We start from the raw sequence: 20,480 nt of genomic DNA, 5'->3' as shown, positions 1-20,480 counted from the left end.
TTACAAGCATACATGTAGATCCCGAAGCTCCAACTCTCAGTGTGTGTATACCAAGTGATAAATGACGTCGTCCAAGGCAAAATATTGCTTAAAATGAAGACTTAAATCAAAGAGAACTTTTCATTTACAACACCATTTTAAATGAAACAAAGGGCAGTCTTTGCCGCTTAAAGAGCCCCGCATTTGTTTTATTTCCGAAATTTGATGAGGTCAATAGTTTCATCAAACACTTCGAAAATAATAATCCAAAATAATGTTTTGACAGTGCTCCGTCGGACGGCCGTATTGTGAAACGGTTTGTAGAAGTGTTTTAAGACTGCGCTTTGTTTCATTTAAAATGGTGAAGAAATAGTGAAGTTATCTTTGTTTAAAGTCTTTTTTCGAATCAAATTATTGCCTTCCGACGTAGCATTTATGACGCAATTTATCACCTGGTATACACACACTGACTCTGTATGCAAATGTTATTCTCTTGTTGAATAAATGTAGTAAAATGATAGTGTCTTTATCCAGGGGGTCCAACGTGTTTTGTGTTTTCCGAATTTTAAGTGAGGTAAATGTGTGATGCGGAATAAAATGTCGGTATTCGAAGAGATTTTGGTGTTTTGAAGATATTTTCACCTGGTAATTAAGTTTATCACTTTTATCGCAATATAAATACGCCTACCCGGAGGTCATGTAAGCTTCTCTCAGTTTTTAACCTATGTTTCTAGAGGCCTTAACAAAAAAAAAAATGAATGTATAAGCTAAACGATTGCTTATTTACAAAGTGAAAATAGAAAATTGCGTGACTTGAAACTGTGTTTTTAGTCAAAGTGCACTAATTCTTGTACCTATTATATCTATTTTTCATTGAATGTTTGCATTTTCTTTTTCTTTTCGACGGCTAGTGCACTTACATGGGCACTTTTATGTTTTATTAATACACCCTTATTCTGATTCAGCACCACACAAAAACTGCATAAAACTTCCTCGCCCAACATAAAATGTGTGCCGTATAGGTCCTGTGTAAGTGCACTAGCCGTCGAAAAGGAAAACAAAATATGCAAAAATTCAATGAAAAATATCTAAAATAGGTACACGAATGGTGCACTTTGACTATTAAAAACACAGTTTCAAGTCACGCAATTTAATGTTCTATTTTCACTTTGTAAACGAGCACTCGTTCAGCTTATACCTTCTTTGTTAAGGGATCTAGAAACATAGGTTAAACAACTGAGAGAAGCTTACACGTGAGGCTCTGGGTTATCGTATTTCGAGAAAAGTGATAAAACTTAATTACTAGGTGAAAATATCCCCCAAGAACACCAAAATCTCTTCGAACACCGCCATTTTATTCCGCATCACACATTCCCCCACTTAAAATTCGGAAAACATCAAACACGTGGGACCCCCTGTGTATTACACACATACATCTAAACACAACACTCATGTTTTTTACAATTTCAATGAATTCACAAAAGCCCCAGTTCATGCGTTAACAGAAAATGCTAAAATTAAATAAATAAATCAGTTAAAGTGTAACATTGCTCGATGTTTGAAATAGCTGCACGTGGTGTAAACCGTTTTTGAGCATGTTTGAAAGAAAAATGCAAACATCACCAAAAAACCTTCGTTCTTCAGCATATACACAACTAAAAGTAATAAACAAAGATTATACAATGTTTAACATTTTTATTACATAAGTCGTGAATATAAAAGTAACAATACCAATAAAACTAGGATGATACAGTGATATGAAATATGAGAAGAAACAAACAGTAACAAAGGTTAAATTCTGAATTGATACAAATAATAATTGTTGGTATGAGGTATTTAAGTGTTACTCTAGTAACAAAGAATTCATAAACGTGCATATTGTATGGTTCTTAATTAATTCTCCTCTTTGTAAAACCATTTATGGGCTTTCAGAAACAATTTTCCTTTTGTTTTGTTTAAAAATGTCAGATCTGTAGTTCCATAATTGTCCTGCCTTGCAATAGTTATTCATCGTAATTTCCACAAAACAGAAACAAGTTCTTAAAGTTCCATTTCCTCTGCAAACGGTTCACCAGTCTACACAGAATCCTTCCGGATGGCACTGATAATGCAACATGCAAACACGACGCAGATCAACTGAAAGCAAAGAGGTTAGTGTCATAAGATAAACATAGTATATTATACTTTACAGAAGATACTCAAAACAATAATGGGCCGATTGTTCAGGACTTTGTTCAAGTTAACAACGTTGTTTATTTAATTTCATTGTTGTTGAAATTCAAATCTGCAATGTATCTAAGAAGTTTTGAGACAACTGTTATTAGTCAGCACCCTTCTGTCGGGGCGCCGACTTTATTTTTGATATTACTTTAGAAATATTCCAACCTAGGGACTAGTTCAGAAATTGCAGAACAATGCTTTGAATAGTTTCGACGTTGCATGATAAAATATGAAGTTTAGTATGTTTTATAAAACTTTACACTTTAATTGATAATGAAACCTTAAATTATAAAAGCCGTACTTATCATTTTGAAAATTTTGATTTCAAATACCAACTCAATCATAACAACTCGGCTATCTCCGAGATAGATACAGGCCGAGGTGTTCCGATTGATATAAAAAAATAGATGAAGGTTACACGGTACTATTACGGCCTATTACAATCTCCTTTATGTTTGTAAACCTCATACGCCGTAATCTCCCTTGGTGGCAACAAAAATGCCGAGTTTTGAAAAATTAACCTTGTAACACCTGTGCGTGCTTTTAAAACAAGCATCATATCACAAAATAGTTTCAATTTTAAAGTCAACAACAATGCTGTTAGAAACTTTGTCAACTGTAATGAAGTCGTGAACAATCGGCACAATGTTTGTTATCAAATCAGCGTGGATCCGCTCGGAACACATCCCTTTAACACTGTACATCATAGTTGAAATATATCGCAAAAGAGTTTTGTCGGTTATTTGTACATGTAAAGATTCATACTATTTTTAATACCTTTGTTTGCAGATTTTAAATACTTTAGTGAGACACGAATTCATATCACCCTATCTCATATACATATTTACTATTCTTAAATTGTCCAAAAACATATTGTAACTGTAACGAACATCCCACCTCTAAAACCAGGATTCCTGCAGCAATACCAATAACAACTGAGATCCGGTCCTTCAAATACTTCTCTATGGAATCCCAGCACGCCTGCAAATAACAAAGCCAGTTTAGTTTAAACAATGGTGTCCTTCTTATGCTAAAATAAATTGCAGTACAAAGATCATTCGGAAACATAGACACATTTTACATATGAAGACAGCAGTTTTAGTCTCATTTTGTGATCGAAAACAATGGTTCATAGGTATAAGACTTTCGAAAAACATTAAGTCATTCGAATAACATCCTTTGTCACAAAGTTGTAATGCAATTGAATCTTTGGAACAAGCTCTACGGTAAAACATCCATAAACATAGGTCGAGTTTTACAGTACCTAAACTATATTAGGCTCACAACAAGAACCCCGCGGAGCGAACGCAAACGTTCGTCTATTTTTTCCTCAGTCGCGAAAGGGGTAAAACGGGACTGCTAATAAATCCAATGATATGGGCGTAGCTGAACACGCGAGTATTGTATCAGTAAATCAAGTTTCATTGGAATATCTCGAACGGTTTTTGAGGTATGGCTATGTTTAAAGTTTTTTCACAACGAGGACAGACATCTTAAAGGTCATCCTAATACAATGCCGGTAATCTTCCAAAAACGGACGAGCTAAAACAGCCAACGTGAGAAGTACACATGAATGCATTCATTTGAATTCGGACATATATCATTGGCAACTGGTGGAAACATCGTTTTTGGTTTTCAAACTCCACATGTCGAATCTAGGTCAGACATTAGTGGATACCTTCCATACAACAACGAATTGTTTTACTATAAGCTAAATGGTTGTTTGCTAGGTTCTAAGACATTATTCCAAAGCAAAATTACTCCAGAATACGATAGGTCGTATGTTCATAATGACATAATACGTCGTAAACTGGTCGTAACTAACTTCATTGCACTCATGGAAATGATGAAATTACATAGCAACATATTTTTTAACATCTTGAAATACAAAACAAATGTTACAGAAACTCTAGAAGGATGCAAGCCTCAAAGCCAAGCATATTCTATGACCTTAACATTTTTACGAATACAGAACCTAAATTAATTGACAAACGGACAAACAATTAAGAAGATCTCTTAATGAACCTTTAGGATAACCCTTGTAGTTACCTTATTTTGGTTTGAGTTGGTAGTGGTTGGCACCCATGGACAGTCCGTGTCTTCGAGTTCAGCCACTTGATCCTTCAGGAATTTGTCGGAGTTCATTTTACAGCATGTAGGTGGGATAACCATAGGACCTTTGGAGGGGTCGGTCGCGGTCCGGTTCCATTTGGTCGCGTTGTTGAAGTCCTGCGATCCGTCTATACCGCAGCATTGAAACTATCATGTGTGTAAAATTGTGAATTGAAACAAGTTTCGGAGGCATTCTTGCAATCTTTAAGGCCCTAGTCAAAATGACTTCTATCCATCCCAAACAAAGAATTTTATCAAGGCATATAATAAAAATGGAGCTTTTTTTCTTGTGAACAAAACAAGTTTTATACGTCTGATCATATGAATTGATAAGTCAGTGCCCAATTTTTTCCAAACCACCTGTACGCAAATGATGCATCGAATAAGAAAAAAGTCTTTTCTTTTTTGTGCAATAAAAGTGTCATACAAGCTCTACTCACATAAACCTGGGCGTAGTCGAGGCCGATGGAGAATTCCTCGTTTGTATCCACCTTGCCTTGGTATGTTGTCTTTATGTTGTCCTTCAGGAAGCCCTTGACTTCGGTGGTCACCTGGTGGTCAACATGGATGTCAACATGGTGGAGCATCGATCAATAGGTACTTATTTGTCAATCTACTTTAAACTAAGTTTACAATTTTATCGTTTCCATGACAACTTTTTTCCAGTTCTAAACGTATTATAACAAAACATGCTTGTCCCATTGATACAACAAGAGAAGCCATTTTTATATCAATAATTTTAAACTAAGCACATTATTACTACTGTTTAAATAAAAATATGTTTAAAGAGAGGTTACAATAAAAACATGGTATTACAAATATTACGTAATAGTCCATACCCCCGTAAAATTATTAATTTAAAAGGTAACATGTTTTGTGTGTGTTTTGTACGGTGGCATAAAAGTGACATTTGCATTTTTATTTTTTGTTTGTTTTTCATACTTATTTTTTTTGTTTTTCATACGTATTTTTTTTGTTTCTCGTACATTTTTTTTTTTAGTTTTGCATACATATTTTATTTTAGTTTGGCATACATATTTTATTTTAGTTTTGCATACATATTTTATTTTAGTTTTTCGTACATATTTTATTTTAGTTTTGCATACATATTTTATTTTAGTTTTGCATACATATTTTATTTTGATTGTGTTTTAGCCAATCAGTTTTAGCCGTTACATCTTATAGTAATAGGTATCTCCCATAGTATAAATCACGCCATTTCCTTGTTCAAAATGGATGATGAAAGAGATTTACTGATATCTCAATATTTTCGCGAAGGGCTAAGGTATAGAGATATTATGCATGTATTGTACGAACTTCACGGAATCTCCGTAAGCTTGCATCATTTGCATAGAATACTTAGATCGTTAGCATTGAGCAGAAGAGACTACAGCGATTCTGGAAGGGTTGTTGACTTTGTCATGAGCGCGGTCCAGTAGAATAGCCATGGTTATCGAATAATGCGACAACGCTGTCTGGAAAGTGGATTGAGAACACGCATGCAAGATGTGGCTGCTATTTTGCGGATTTGTGACCCTGATGGTAAGCCTTGGTATATTAAGATAATGATAATGCTGAACATATACAATCAGTTTATTTCATGAATATGTACCACTTAAACCCACCCCCTGAGAATAGCGGTGGGGGGGGGGGCATTGACTTTAAACCAAGCCGACCTCTGGTAAAATCTTCGCCCTGCGGGGGATACGCAGTTAATAACATTCCTGCCTTATGCCCCGGAACAGCGCAATGTCAAAACACGATTCTTTTTTAACCCGCACTCCCCCGGGGGCGAGGGTGGTGGTTACAAATAACTGGTGTATTACAATAATGCACAATAAAAGATCTAATTAGGTCCTTATAATCCCACTGGTTTAGAAAAAATGCTTAAAGCTTTGAAGGATTTTTATGAAACTTGGATCAGTTGTTCACCACATCCAGATAATGTGCAGAACTTGTATGCGAGGTTTGCCGGCTAAAGGGTAGGGTCACACCTCGAGGTCAAAGGTTTGAGACTTGAATTTCATGTCTGCTCCTTATCTCCTAAGTCCCGTGAAGGATTTTCATACACCTTGTGTCAAATGTAAAACACATCAAGACGATATGCAGAACCTATGTTACAGCTGTTAAAACAATCGCCACATCAGAATCGCAATGCTTTGATCTAGTTCTCTTCTTGTGTGTGAATCTTTTACAAGCTGAATATAGTGTATTGATTTTTTTGCAGGTGTTGAGCATCGCACTGCCAGACGGTTCAACAGAAGGTCCTACTATGTGCCGAGGCCAAATTTTATTTGGCATATCGATGGATATGACAAATCGAAACCGTACGGACTCTGCATTCATGGTTGTATGTGGAATCTCCAGAAAAGTTATGTGGTTGAATATTTACAACACAAATAACAATCCACGTATTATAGCGGGGTACTTTGTCGAGACTTTGGAAAAATATGGGGGTACCGCTCGTGTTATCAGAGGTGATTTTGGGACAGAAAACGTAAATTTATACTATGGGAGATAACTATTACTATAAGATGTAACGGCTGTTTTGATTGGCTAAAAAATATGTACGAAAAACTAAAATAAATTATGCAAGCAAAACTAAAATAAAATATGTATGCAAAACTAAAATAAATTATGTATGCAAAACTAAAATAAAATATGTATGCAGCCAAATGTTTACTTAATTTCTTTTACGGTAAACTAGAATATTCAAGAATATCTGAAACAAGAGCCGTCGTAAGACAGCGCGCTCGACTACGCCGCTTTGACTAAGAATACAATTATGATGTAATAATACCAAGTTTGGTCTCTTTATGTCAAACCTAACTAAAATATTCGATACATAAGGTGACTTTGATGCTGCCCTCCCACCAGCCCGCCCAAACAATGACGCAAGTCATTCAAATAACTTGATTTCCCATTATGAAAATGTGGTTAAGAATATACAAATATGCCTTTCAAATGAAATTAAAAAAAATAAATAAAAACATTCAAGGGCCATAATTTGTATTTAGGCTTAAAACGGAGTTATGTTTCTTGATGAAAGATGGTCGTAAATAATTTTGAATTTTATTAAGTGCATTTAATGAACGGTATAGAAGTTTTTTTATTAAAATCCCAACTTGCCCTTAACTTTTACTTGCTTAAAACTTTAACCTAAGTCAATCAGGGGCCATAACTTGTATTAAGGATATGGAGTTATGTAACCTCATTGGGTGATGGTCCTGAACAATTGTGTGAAGTATTAAGTCAATTAAATGAAGGGTATAGAAGTTATTAAACAATATCCCAACCTCCCTTAAAACTTTAACCTAAGTTCCATAGTCAATCAGTGGCCATAATTTGTATAAAAGAGAATATGGAGTTATCTAACCTCAAGATGTGATGGCTCTGAACAACTGTGTGAAGTATTAAGTCAATTGAATGAATGGTATTTGAGTTTAAAGTGAAAATCCCAACTTGCCCTAAAACTTTAGAACAAAGGATATAGAAGTTATTGATAAATATTCCAACTTGCCCTAAAACTTTAACCTAAATTCCATAGTCAATCAGGGGCCATAATCTGTGTAAAGAATAATATGGAGTTATCTAACCTCATCATTTGATGGCCCTGAACAACTGCCTGAAGTATAAAGTCAATTGAATGTAGGGTATTGGACTTATTAGTGAAAATCCCAACTTGCCCTAAAACTTTAACCAGACGCCGACGCCGACGCTGGGGCGAGTAGTATAGCCCACCTATTCTTCGAATAGTCGAGCTAAAATGGTAGTCTTCTCAACTTTAATAATACCTTTCCTCTAAACACAGCAGCAATAACGATGGCAGCAAGCTCAATGATGACGATCAGCAGAAGGCAGATAGCGTACTGAAAGTATACAGTATTAGGGCTTTGAACAAGGTTTTAAGAAGGCCATCGTGCTACCGAAGAGGGACAGGGTGCGACAGAAGAGGGGCAAGGTGCTGCAAAAGAGGGACAGGATGCTGCCGAAGAGGGTACAGGGTGCTGCAGGAGACGGACAGGGTGCTACAGAAGAGAGACTGGGTGCTGAGGAAGAGGGACAGGGTGCTGCAGTAGATGAGCAGGGTGTTGTAGAAGAGGGACAAAATGCTACACGCAACAGGAATTTGTAGGGATTGCGTTTAATTGAAATGACATTAGGTTTTAGCCACCTAACATATTTATGAAGTGTGCATGTTTCTTTATTTATCAAATTTTAAGCTACCAAAACAAAGGACACATATGGAAGTCGTAAGAATTATATGCCATTTAGGCAGAAGTTTGCTAATGCTCAGACTTCATGAGGGCAGAAGGGTGGCCTTGCTGGTTCTCAATGAGGGCAGAGAGGTGTTAACAAAAAACACAAAGTGCAGTACCCTTCCATAACAAGCTAAAACCCTACTTAATGGAAACAGTGAATGTTCAATGTGGATACTGATTATGGCTTACAGCCAAAATACAGAATGAAGCGTGAAGGGTATACATGGATTCGAAATACTTAAACTAGGTCATGCGTGATCAAATCATACTCTTTATTAATCGAGCTGTCATTTGTACAACTGATAACTTTTATTATATACACTGTAAACGAAAAGCGAAAATATTTGCTTGGTATTGTAAGAAAAAATCGACCGATTTAAGTGTAATACAGAAGTCTTCGTTTTTAGTTTGATATTTTTAAAAAACAATTAAACACGTGCATTAACATGCACATGTTTGAAGTTAAAAGCAACGAGTGGAACTGTTGAAAATAAAGGAGGATGGTTCTTTTTTGACTCACCAGACAGAGCAAGCACTGACTCTGTTTAAAGGCGCCACAACATCCAAGGAACCCGATCACCAGAATACATGCACCACCCACCAGCAGTACAATGGCGGCGGATTCCAGTAAACCTATTCAAAGCAAAAAGAAATAAAGGGTAACTAAACAAAGAAAAAGTTACGACCCTTTCCATTGCCGATTATTGTATACATCCTTTGCTAAAATTGCACATGATATTTTTTTTAAAGTCGACTGCCACGAACTTGGTGAGAGCACTCATCTGAAATTGCCATTACACTACCTGTGACATCAACATGAGGGTCGACTGGCCCGACTTTGGTGAGAACATTATTCTGCAGTCACCCTACCTGTGACATCAAAGTTGGAGTCGGCTGTCCTGACTTTGGTGAGAACATTATTCTGCAGTCACTCTACCTGTGACATCAAAGTTGGAGTCGGCTGTCCTGACTATGGTGAGAACATTATTCTGCAGTCACCCTACCTGTGACATCAAAGTTGAAGTCGGCTGTCCTGACTTTGGTGAGAACATTATTCTGCAGTCACCCTACCTGTGACATCAAAGTTGAAGTCGGCTGTCCTGACTTTGGTGAGAACATTATTCTGCAGTCACCCTACCTGTGACATCAAAGTTGGAGTCGGCTGCCTTAACTTTGGTGAGAACATTGTTCTGCAGTCAACCTACCTGTGACATCAAAGTTGAAGTCGGCTGTCCTGACTTTGGTGAGAACATTATTCTGCAGTCACCCTACCTGTGACATCAAAGTTGGAGTCGGCTGTCCTGACTTTAGTGAGAACATTGTTCTGCAGTCAACCTACCTGTGGCATCAAAGTTGGAGTCGGCTGCCCTAACTTTGGTGAGAACATTGTTCTTCGGTTACCCTACCAGTGACATCAAAGTTGGAGTCAACTGGCACGACCTTGGTGAGGACACTCACCTGCATTTGCCCTACCTGTGAATTGGAGATATTGGGGAGAACATTTATTTCTAGTTGCCTTACCTGTGACATCAAAGTTTGAGTCGGCTGCTCCGACCTTGGTGAGGACATTCATCTTGTTCTTGTCCACCAGAGCCCATATCCCCAAACCGAACGCCGCAGCACCCAGTACCTGTATTGTGATGGACGAAATGATTAGTTGGTTGTTATATATTGGTAAACATCTTTGTTTGGACCGTTATTACAGGCCGGATGATACAGCACCGACCAAGTGCAATTCTGTTAATGAAATAATTACATTACCTAAATGGGTATTTTTATCATCATCATCATCATCATCATCATCATCATCATCATCATCATCATCATCATCATCATCATCATCATCATCGACATCATCATCATCATCATCATCATCATCATCATCATCATCATCATCATCATCATCGACATCATCATCATCATCATCATCATCATCATCATCATCATCATCATCATCATCATCATCATCACTTTTATAATCGACAACAATACTTACAAAGAATATGAAGTTGATCACAAACAGAATGTACTTCATACATGATTTCCCGCAGCTAAGTTCCACCATGGTGACCTTCTATTTCAATCTAAAAAAAATAGAAAGATACATAGATTTTATATAATTTTAGTGAATTTTTCATATTACCAAGGTTGTCTTTGGCGAGCTTTTCAACACTGCAGTAATGTTGAAAAGCACGTTCTGATTTGAGGATATATGACGTATCATTCACTGCAGTAATGTTAAAAGTATCGCCCTGGTTAAAGCATATATCATGTGATTCACTGCAGAAATGTTTAAAGTATCGCCCTGGTTAAAGCATATATCATGTGATTCACTGCAGTAATGTTAAAAGTATCGCCCTGGTTAAAGCATATATCGTGTGATTCACTGCAAAAATTTTAAAGTATCGCCCTGGTTAAAGCATATATCATGTGATTCACTGCAGTTATGTTAAAAGTATCGCCCTGGTTAAAGCATATATCGTGTGATTCACTGCAGAAATGTTTAAAGTCTCGCCCTGGTTAGAGCATTTATCGTATGATTCACTGCAGTTATGTTAAAAGGCTCGCCCTGGTTAGAGCATATATCGTATTATTCACTGCAGTTATGTTAAAGGTCTCGCCCTTGTCAGAGCATATTTAGTAGGATTCACTGCAGTAATGTTTAAAGGTTCGCCCTGGTTAGAGCATATATAGTAGGATTCACTGCAGTAATGTTAAAAGTCTCGCCCTGGTTAGAGCATATCTACATGTAGTAGACATTCACTGCAGTAATGTTAAAAGTCTCGCTCTGGTTAGAGCATATATAGTAGGATTCACTGCAGTAATGTTAAAAGTCTCGCCATGAGAGCATATATAGTAGGATTCACTGCAGTAATGTTAAAAGTCTCGCCCTGGTTAGAGCATATATAGTAGGATTCACTGCAGTAATGTTAAAAGTCTCGCCCTGGTTAGAGCATATATCGTGGGATTGCTGATAAAACGTTCCCGAGGGCCCCGTCGTCTTAGAGATGATGGTAATTTGTCATACGCTCTACGCTTTAATTATTAATTTAATTTCAAACAGCAAACTGAAACATTATCGAACACGTGAATGCTTTGTTGGTTATTTTGTTTGCATGTGTATAATTGTTATTTGAAACTGCTTAGCAACAGTCCCCGTAAACCGAACCGTATTCCTTTGTATTTCATTTGTTTACTATAGGAAGTTTATTGTAAATGCAAAACGGATATGCTTTAGCTACAAAACAAATCAACATAAAATGTTTCGAAAATGACTTGTTCAAAGTGGAATGTGCAGAATGCATAACAACTAGTAAATAACTAATATAACCAACTCACCTGTACTTAATATATCATATATTTGTAAGTATATACCACTTTAAAAATGTCGACAATAACCACATTTAATTTCACTTTATATAATTTTAATCAAAACGTATATATAACTTGATATATGTCTGTAATGACCACACTTAATTTCACTTATAAATTATAAATTTTAACGTATATATGACTTTATATATGTGTGTAATAACCTCGATTCATTTCTATTTCACTCAAGGCTGTAAAGCGTAATGAATCAACGGCAGTGTTAGTACTTATCGATGCAGTTCTCATTTCGCAATCGTCAACATGATAAGATAAGTCCCGCCTACCTCAAGTATGGTATTTAGTCATAAACTTTGACACAAAGTCATTCGGCACACAGTCGTCATAGAAATCGTGTATTACCTATTTATAAGTAAATGAATTAATTGTCATAATTATGAAGTTCAGTTCTTAGTCCGTGATTTACTGATAACATGATATAGCTGCTCGTTTTGTAATAATTATATTATACATATTTGTAACAAAACACTTGCTTTAATGAAATCGGAGAAAACAAATATACAAGTTAGTTTCAGGCGCGGTTTTCGAATTGCTTGTTAGAGAGGGCGCACATTAAAACTTACGCTTGCTTCCCAAAGAATACGAACACTCCATGTTTCTAATGGGTTTATTGGGGTTTGAATTCATCCACCACGAAAGACTGAGATCTTTTAGTTTGAAATATTGTACTCAAGTGCATTATTTTCATATTGTTTCTCGGATATTGATATAAAAGATGTAAACCTCAACAATTTTAGAGGCGGTGCGCGCTGGTTGAGCCCCCTCTATATCCGCAAGTGAGTTAGGCTTCTGAACGGTGGCTGCGCATTTATTTGAACTTGATCGGTTTGAGGATGGGCCCCGTTAAATAAAGATCGTAGGGATTTATATTGTACCAGGCGTAACCACGTTTTAGTGTCAACTGTGTTTCAATAAAAAATAAGTAGGCACACTTATCGTATATATATAAAACTTTTGTGAGACCAAGAGATCCAGTTCATTATCATATCCATGTTGTCAATTAATTGAAATTTAATATACATTCCAAAATCTGACTTATAAATCTCTTACTTTCGAAAACGTTGGTAAATATCTTTTCAGAAATATGTGTTCGAAAAAAGTAGGTCTTACGAAACGTGCAATGATAAAATCATAAGCCATTCTGCCGGTGTCCCCGAGCGCTCGTAGCGAAAGAGACAATGCTGTCTTATTGATGGCACACGGCCATCATCTGTACATTGAAGCAAGTATTCAACATCACGCATTAAATTTCTAAATGTATTCATTAAGATCCTATCCAGTACACAAATAACTATGCACATTTATGCGTATCGACTGATCGGACGAGACGAAACGTTGTTTTCATACATAATTTATCATTCAACATAATAACTATTTTAGCTTTGATGGAGTTGTAAGAGTCATATTACTATAACCTGTTTTTTGCGTATTATGATTAAATTCTTTTTTATTGGATTGTTTTTGATTTTTATTTGTTAAAATTAGGAGATGTCGCTTAAAAATATGTTTTGCATTTTCTGAAAAACGTATGCGATAAATTTGTCGAACGAAACATGAGTTTGGCTTTGCGTAAATGCTGATTTCTACCCAAAGAATATATAAAGCAGACACATCATATTTAAATTACAAAATTAGAATGTGTCATTTCCTTCTGAGCAAACATGAAATTATCGATGTATTGGATGATAAAAATGAGGATAAAGTTTCAATGACTTCCTGAATTAAGAAGGAAAACATGCGATAGCACACCAGGATTGCTTTCACCAGGAAATTTTTAAAACATACGGTGCCGATAAAATATGATTAATAGTTTATTTCGTTGAATCAATTCGAGAGGAGTGATTCTACTGATAAGAATCTTGGTCTGAAACGGTAAGTTCACTGCAGTAATGATAGGTGCAAGAGACACCGCTTGCAGTGTCCCACCCGATACACTACTACGCTATGCTTCGTTATGTAATAATGAAAAACAACTGAATTTTGTGCCGTGGTTGCCGACCAAGGCAGTGTCCTTACTCCACAAACTGGGAACCAGAACAATCTGATATCTATTTAAGACATGCTTGCTTCCATGTACGTAAAAAACAGCATGATCATGTTTTTTCTCATGTAACTTGTAAGATTTACGAGGTTGCCCCCCCCTTCCCCCCGCCCCACACACGCGCACCTATTACATCGAGATCGACCGACCTTGGGTAAACATAATACATCCGGGTTTCATAGAAACTACTGATTATTTCATACAAAGAAAAGTAATGTGAGATGGAGAAGTTTTCTTTTATAATCACCATCTCGCTCGAGTTGTTTAACTAAGACAGATTATTTCACCGTTTAAATCGATAGAGTATAAAACTTTTTATGCTGAATGAGGAATGCAACTAAAGATAAGCTTAGAATGGCAAGTATAGACAGCATGTTGCCTTTCTCATTGAACTATGATATGTATTAGTGTTAAATTGTATGAATGTAAATATTTACTGATATGAGGGGAGATTATATAATATTTTCCATCTACAAACTCCTTATACAGTTTATTGATTCGAGCTCATGCGTTTTGGGCCCCAGACAACGTTTAAAGCTGCACTCTCACAGATATACCATTTTTACAACTTTTTTTATTTTTTTGTCTTAGAAAGAGCAAATGTTTGCGTAAATATCTGCAATCCAGTGATAAAAGATTGCTGGCAAAAGATCAGATCGGTGATTTTCATATTTCCGTTCGAAAATTAATGTTTTAGGGCTTAAATCGTTACTAACGGTTTAAGAAAAATGCATAAAACATTAATTTTTGAACTTAAATATAAAAATCTGCGATCAATTTTTTGTCAGCACTCTTATATTACCGTTTTCCATGGATTTTCGCAAAAATTGGCTCGATCCAAGACAAAAAATAAAAAAAGTTGTCAAAACGTTCAATCTGTGAGAGTGCAGCTTTAAGACCATACATGTTTAGTTTTAACGATTATTAAATCGACCCATTTTTTCCAATTTAGAAAACAGAAATACCATTTATATCAAATATTGACGTATTTGTTACTTTGCTTGGTTTGTATATATTTTGTATTTACTGTTTGAATAAACGAAACATTCCATAAATAAGTATAATATCAATCGAACATGTCATTTAGAAAGTCAAGTGTGGATAGGAAATTCCGACATTCAAAAATATCTTAGAAACGTTTCACTGATAATAAGCGTTACATACAAAAAAAATCAACATAAAATGTTCCGAAAATGTTTTGTTCAACCCGGGATGTACAATACACGTTATATAGTATATAATACGAACTCACCTTTACTTAATATCTTATATATATATATATAAACTAGTATATCACTTTATATATTTCGGTTATAACCACACTGAATGTCCCTTTCTAAATAATAAGTTATAACATATATATGTTTTTATATATGTGTGTAATTACCACTATTAAATTCTATTTCACTCAAGGCTGTACCGCGTAATGAACCAACGGTAGTATTAATACTATCGATGCAGTTCTCGTTTCGCAATCGTCAACATGATAAGATAAGTCCAGCCCACCTCAAGTATGATATTTAGTCATAAACGTTGACACAAAGTCATACGGGACACAGTCGTCATAGATATCGTGTATTTCCTACTTATAAGTACATGAATTTATTGTAAACAGTGCCGTTTTAAAAATTATTCAATTTAGTTCTTTGTGCGCGATACATTAATAACATAATATAGCTGCTTGTTTTGTAATCATGATAATATACATAATTGTAAAAACCAACTTGCTTGAAAGAAATCGGAGAGGACAGATATACAAGTTGGTAACGCTTCTGAATGGAGGCATCACATTTTTTATACTTGATCGCTCCGAGGATGGCCCCCGTTAAAAAAGGATATATAGGATGTAGTAAGATTAGAGATTATACCAGGTGCTACTCCGTTTTTGATATGAACTGCCTTTCAATAAAAATGCACATTTATCGTATACATGTATAAAATCGTGAGACCAAGATTTTCCGTTCAACTTATGTATCAATTTAATTGAAGTTCAATAAACATTCCAAAAATGACTAATAACGTTCTAATTTTCGAAAAAGTTGGTTATCTTATTAGAAATATTTAGTATCAATTAATGTTTGCGTTTTTAGCTTTTAAAAACATAGTCACAACCTTGTTATCAGTAATTTATATTTACCATAAATGCATTATTTAGTAAGAAGTAAAAGGTTTATCAGTCAAAATAGATGGTTGTTATACATGTGAATGTATTGATTTCGAATAACACTGTCACTTTAAGATCTCATCCAATACTAGTATTCAAGTAACAGAGCACATTTATGCGTACCAACTGATCGACCGAGACGAAACGTTGTTTTCATTCATAATTTATTATTTATCATGATAATTATTTTAACCTTCAGGGAGTTGTCTGAGTGTTTTAAGTATAACCTGATTTTGCGTTGTTCGATTTAACATTTCATTGGATTTTTTTCGATTATTATTTGTGAAAAAATGGGAGCGGTCGCTTAAAAATATGCCTGGCATTTTTTCTAAAAAATATATGCGGTAATTCCGTCGAGCGAAACATGGCTTTGCGTAAATGCTGTTTTTCCGCCTAAATAATATGAATATATAGCAGAAATATCATATTTAATTTTCATTGTTAGAATATTTCACTCCCTTCTGTACCTAAGGTGAATTAACATGAACGTGACGATGCATTGGATGTTTAAAATGAGGATAAAGTTTCAATGACTTCCTGAGTTAAGAAGGATAATATGCGACGACACCCCAGCAATGCTAAGATTTTAAAACATAAGGTACCAATAAAATATGATTAATAATTTATTATGTTGAATCGATTCGAGGGGAGTTATTCTACAGATAAGAGCCCTGCTCTGAAAGAGATTGTTCACTGCAGTAATGATAGGTGCAGGATACCCCCAATTGATTAATGATAGGTGCAGGATACCCCCAATTGATTAATGATAGGTGCAGGATACCCCCGATTGATTAATGATAGGTGCAGGATACCCCCGATTGATTAATGATAGGTGCAGGATACCCCCGATTGATTAATGATTGGTGCAGGATACCCCCAATTGATTAATGATAGGTGCAGGATACCCTCGATTGATTAATGATAGGTGCAGGATACCCCCAATTGATTAATGATAGGTGCAGGATACCCAAAATTGATTAATGATAGGTGCAGGATACCCCCGATTGATTAATGATAGGTGCAGGATACCCCCGATTGATAAATGATATGTGCAGGATACCCCAAATTGATTAATGATAGGTGCAGGATAGCCCAAATTGATTAATGATAGGTGCAGGATAACCCCAATTGATTAATGATAGGTGCAGGATACCCACACCCAATCGATACACTACTACGCTATGCGTCGTATTTATGGGGTATTTCGCTCTGTCTTAGTGACAAATGTCTGACTCGTCCTCGTTTTTCCGAGAAGTGCATACCCAATCTAATTCCCGGCATCCGAAATACCGCTTAAAATGTACCTAAATTGAACAGCTCTTTCAATGACATCTTTTTAAAACACTAAAGAATCAATTGAACAAAGTCTGAAGGCATTCATTTTGCATTTATTTTACCAGTTCTTTACATTACTATTTTCTATATGATCTGCACCCATTTTATGGTATGCATTATCAGTGATGAAAACAATACATCCTCATATCTTTGCCAAACTGACATACGAATATCTCATAGGATAATATGATCTGATGTCATATTGGGGTGTAGCCGCTATATTTCAGATCGAAATCACTTGATCCCTGTAATGGCGATGGGAAAGTTGACATAAAAACTCGCTATTCAACCATCAACATTGTTAACATATCTGCGTAGCGTAGGTCTCCTCACACGACCGCATTATTCCCATTAATGTAAATGGTTGGTTGACCAAAATATCGCGGCTATTACCCAGATAACCACAGGTTAAACTATAAACTATATTTGTTTGGTTTACAAGGGCTCAACGTAAGGCTACTCCTATTTCTGTTACTACCACGAGTTGCCTACATTTAGGTTCAACTTTTTTCAATAGGGTCATTGGCCTGTACTCTAACATTGATTACAAAAATAACCTAGCATGATTACAAAAATAAACGTATCTTAAATACTAAATAGAAAGAATGTTTCATATTACATTTCTGTAGAAATAAACACGTTAAGTAAGTTATCTGGTTATTTATTGATTGATCAGCAGCATACCTTTATAAACAACTTAAATATAACTAACAGGCCGTTTTGATGACGAGATTTACACCCGGTGGAAAATATGTGCATATAAACGCAAATACCCGCAGGGATTAAATTTACCCTCGGGGGCAAACTTGCACCAAGTCTCTAGGTGGGGTAAATATCACCCGCTTGTATTAGATGTATCTACAATGGGTTAAAATGTTTGAAATGCCATGTTGATGTCTCATTAAGTTGTTTTGTTTTCGAGTTTGGCTGTTTTATAGTGTTTCGTTTGAGACAGATATATATGTATGTATGTATGCTATCGAAATAGAGTGCTTATCTTTCTAACAACATTATATCAAAGGCTACTGAAGTATAATTTCCTTAAATCACACCTATGCACTTGTTTGCACATTTTCATTTTTTTGCACACTGGTTATATTTGAAAACAGTTGGGTTTCAGTAAGTTTTCGACAAAACTATGCTATCGAAATAGAGTGCTTATCTTTCTAACAACATTATATCAAAGGCTACTGAAGTATAATTTCCTTAAATCACACCTATGCACTTGTTTGCACATTTTCATTTTTTTTTTGCACACTGGTTATATTTGAAAACAGTTGGGTTTCAGTAAGTTTCTCAGAATGAAAAAATAAGCTCCAAATTCAAAATAACACAACATTTGATGAATTTCCGTTAAATATATCAAAATATTGTGGAATTGTTATTCCCAATTTGCATTTTTTTTTAAAAAGAAAAATCAAACATTTCAATAAATAATCAGTAAAATTAATGATAATTAGTTAAACTGGCATTTTCCTGGACCTGATAGATATTCATTAAATCAAGTGGTTTAAAACTAAAGCTTTTAAACATTCAATAAACTTCAACAGCATGCTTTTCATGACAGGCATACAATTGTTTAATTGATTTTTAAAGTGCATTATCCGGCTAATCGCTTTAAATCTAAATGCGCTATTGATCAACTTTAAACACTGATTACGAAGATTACGATATTTGTCAATACTTTATACATGATCAACAATTTATGTTAAACTCAGTCGCATTTAAATAATTTGACATAGTTATAAATATCATTATAATTATAAATACGCGTGTAAAACTAAAAAGGTACCTTGCAATTGTATCCAAAAACAGGTTACCACACCTTCAGTCTTTTTACACAAACCAACGTTAAACACAGTGTGCGTGGGATGTTTTTCCCCCGTGAAACTTGAGCTTCGTGATGGCTACTTTATGATATTAGTATGAACCGATAAAAGGGGGCACTCGCCTGTATAAACCAGGGCATACGTGTATAATTATTGTTATAATATGTTCACTGTACGCTACGCTCTATTTGTTTATTATCATAGTATTTAAGTGTTCTGTTTACTAGGTGGAATGTGTCATTTGTTATGATTATTTATGACTTCTGTGTACATTAAATACAACTAACCTGACATGTATTCATAATGCGCAGAATGACAAACTGGCAATGAGTATAACAATCAAAATGAAATAAATCAGCTTTTATTGATACAACTAATTAATCCATCAGAAACATAGTTTTAAGCTTAAGTAAGCATTAATATTACATAGGATAAATAATACCATGGAAACCCCACCGATGAGTCCAGTGGTCATTAATTCAGCTGGAGTGTGTTTAAGAATAACCAGATCAAGTTCCTAATGTCACCTACCTAACAATACAATAGTCATTAAATACGATGGATAGAAATTTATAAGGATAAGTTGGCGTTAAAATGTCAATGGAAACTACAGCGCCGCGCCCAGCAGTCAATCCTTTAGCTAACACAGGGATCAAACTCAACTCACCACAAAAGGCCACAAGATCGAAGTGACGTCACAGATGTTTAAAGCTTGTCTCTAGGCACAGGGGATCACCAAACCACGCCGGAAAATAGACGTGACGTCACAGATGTTTAAAGCTTGTCTCAACGCACAGGGGATCACCAAACCAAGCCGGAAAATAATAGTGACGTCACAGATGATTAAAGCTTGTCTCAACGCACAGGGGATCACCAAACCAAGCCGGAAAAATAATAGTGACGTTACAGATGTTTTAAGCTTGTTTAAAGGCACAGGGATCAAACTCAACTTACCACGTCGCAAGATTAATAATATATATGTCTTGTCTTTCCGGTCCGGATAGATAAATCCGACCCGAGGGAACCTGCGTTGCCAGGTCACTAGGCTTGTCAAGGGTCGGAATTTTCTATCCGGACTCGCAACCTATGATTGATATTTTTGCTAGCATACAATAAATTACTTTTATCAAAATGTGCTTGCGATGATG

At 35.6% G+C, this 20,480-nt stretch overlaps 1 protein-coding gene across 5 annotated transcripts; it reads right to left on the bottom strand.

The window, feature by feature from the left end:
• Positions 1 to 1,660: 1,660 nt before the first annotated feature.
• LOC128204173 (tetraspanin-18-like) lies at positions 1,661 to 19,451 on the bottom strand. 5 transcript variants are annotated; one of them, XM_052905545.1, is made up of 9 exons: positions 19,296 to 19,451; positions 10,570 to 10,657; positions 10,095 to 10,203; positions 9,094 to 9,206; positions 8,106 to 8,180; positions 4,752 to 4,862; positions 4,249 to 4,458; positions 3,097 to 3,180; positions 1,661 to 2,115 (listed from the first exon to the last, which is right to left on the bottom strand). In XM_052905545.1, the coding sequence occupies exons 2-9, from the start codon at positions 10,636 to 10,638 to the stop codon at positions 2,056 to 2,058; spliced, it is 831 nt and encodes a 276-aa protein (XP_052761505.1). In that variant the 5' UTR covers positions 10,639 to 10,657; positions 19,296 to 19,451; the 3' UTR covers positions 1,661 to 2,055. The 5 variants fall into 5 exon arrangements, with proteins under 5 accessions (XP_052761505.1, XP_052761506.1, XP_052761507.1 ...); XM_052905546.1 differs by lacking the exon at positions 19,296 to 19,451 and adding an exon at positions 15,392 to 15,459; XM_052905547.1 differs by lacking the exon at positions 19,296 to 19,451 and adding an exon at positions 15,257 to 15,396.
• Between the last annotated feature and the right edge of the window lie 1,029 nt (positions 19,452 to 20,480).

This window comes from Mya arenaria, chromosome 10 (genome assembly GCF_026914265.1).
Source record: "Mya arenaria isolate MELC-2E11 chromosome 10, ASM2691426v1".
In the NCBI taxonomy this organism is placed as follows: Eukaryota; Metazoa; Mollusca; class Bivalvia; order Myida; family Myidae; genus Mya; species Mya arenaria.
This window is presented reverse-complemented; position numbering and strand designations above follow the sequence as displayed.

What these genes read in the sequence shown, in the direction of transcription:
- LOC128204173 (XM_052905545.1), bottom strand. Translation starts at nt 10,638, where the DNA reads ATGGTGGAACTTAGCTGCGGGAAATCATGTATGAAGTACATTCTGTTT. An exon ending in TGATCAACTTCATATTCTTT is followed by an intron (nt 10,204 to 10,569) that starts GTAAGTATTGTT and finishes ATCACAATACAG; the next exon opens with GTACTGGGTGCTGCGGCGTT. An exon ending in CCAACTCAAACCAAAATAAG is followed by an intron (nt 3,181 to 4,248) that starts GTAACTACAAGG and finishes TGTTATTTGCAG; the next exon opens with GCGTGCTGGGATTCCATAGA.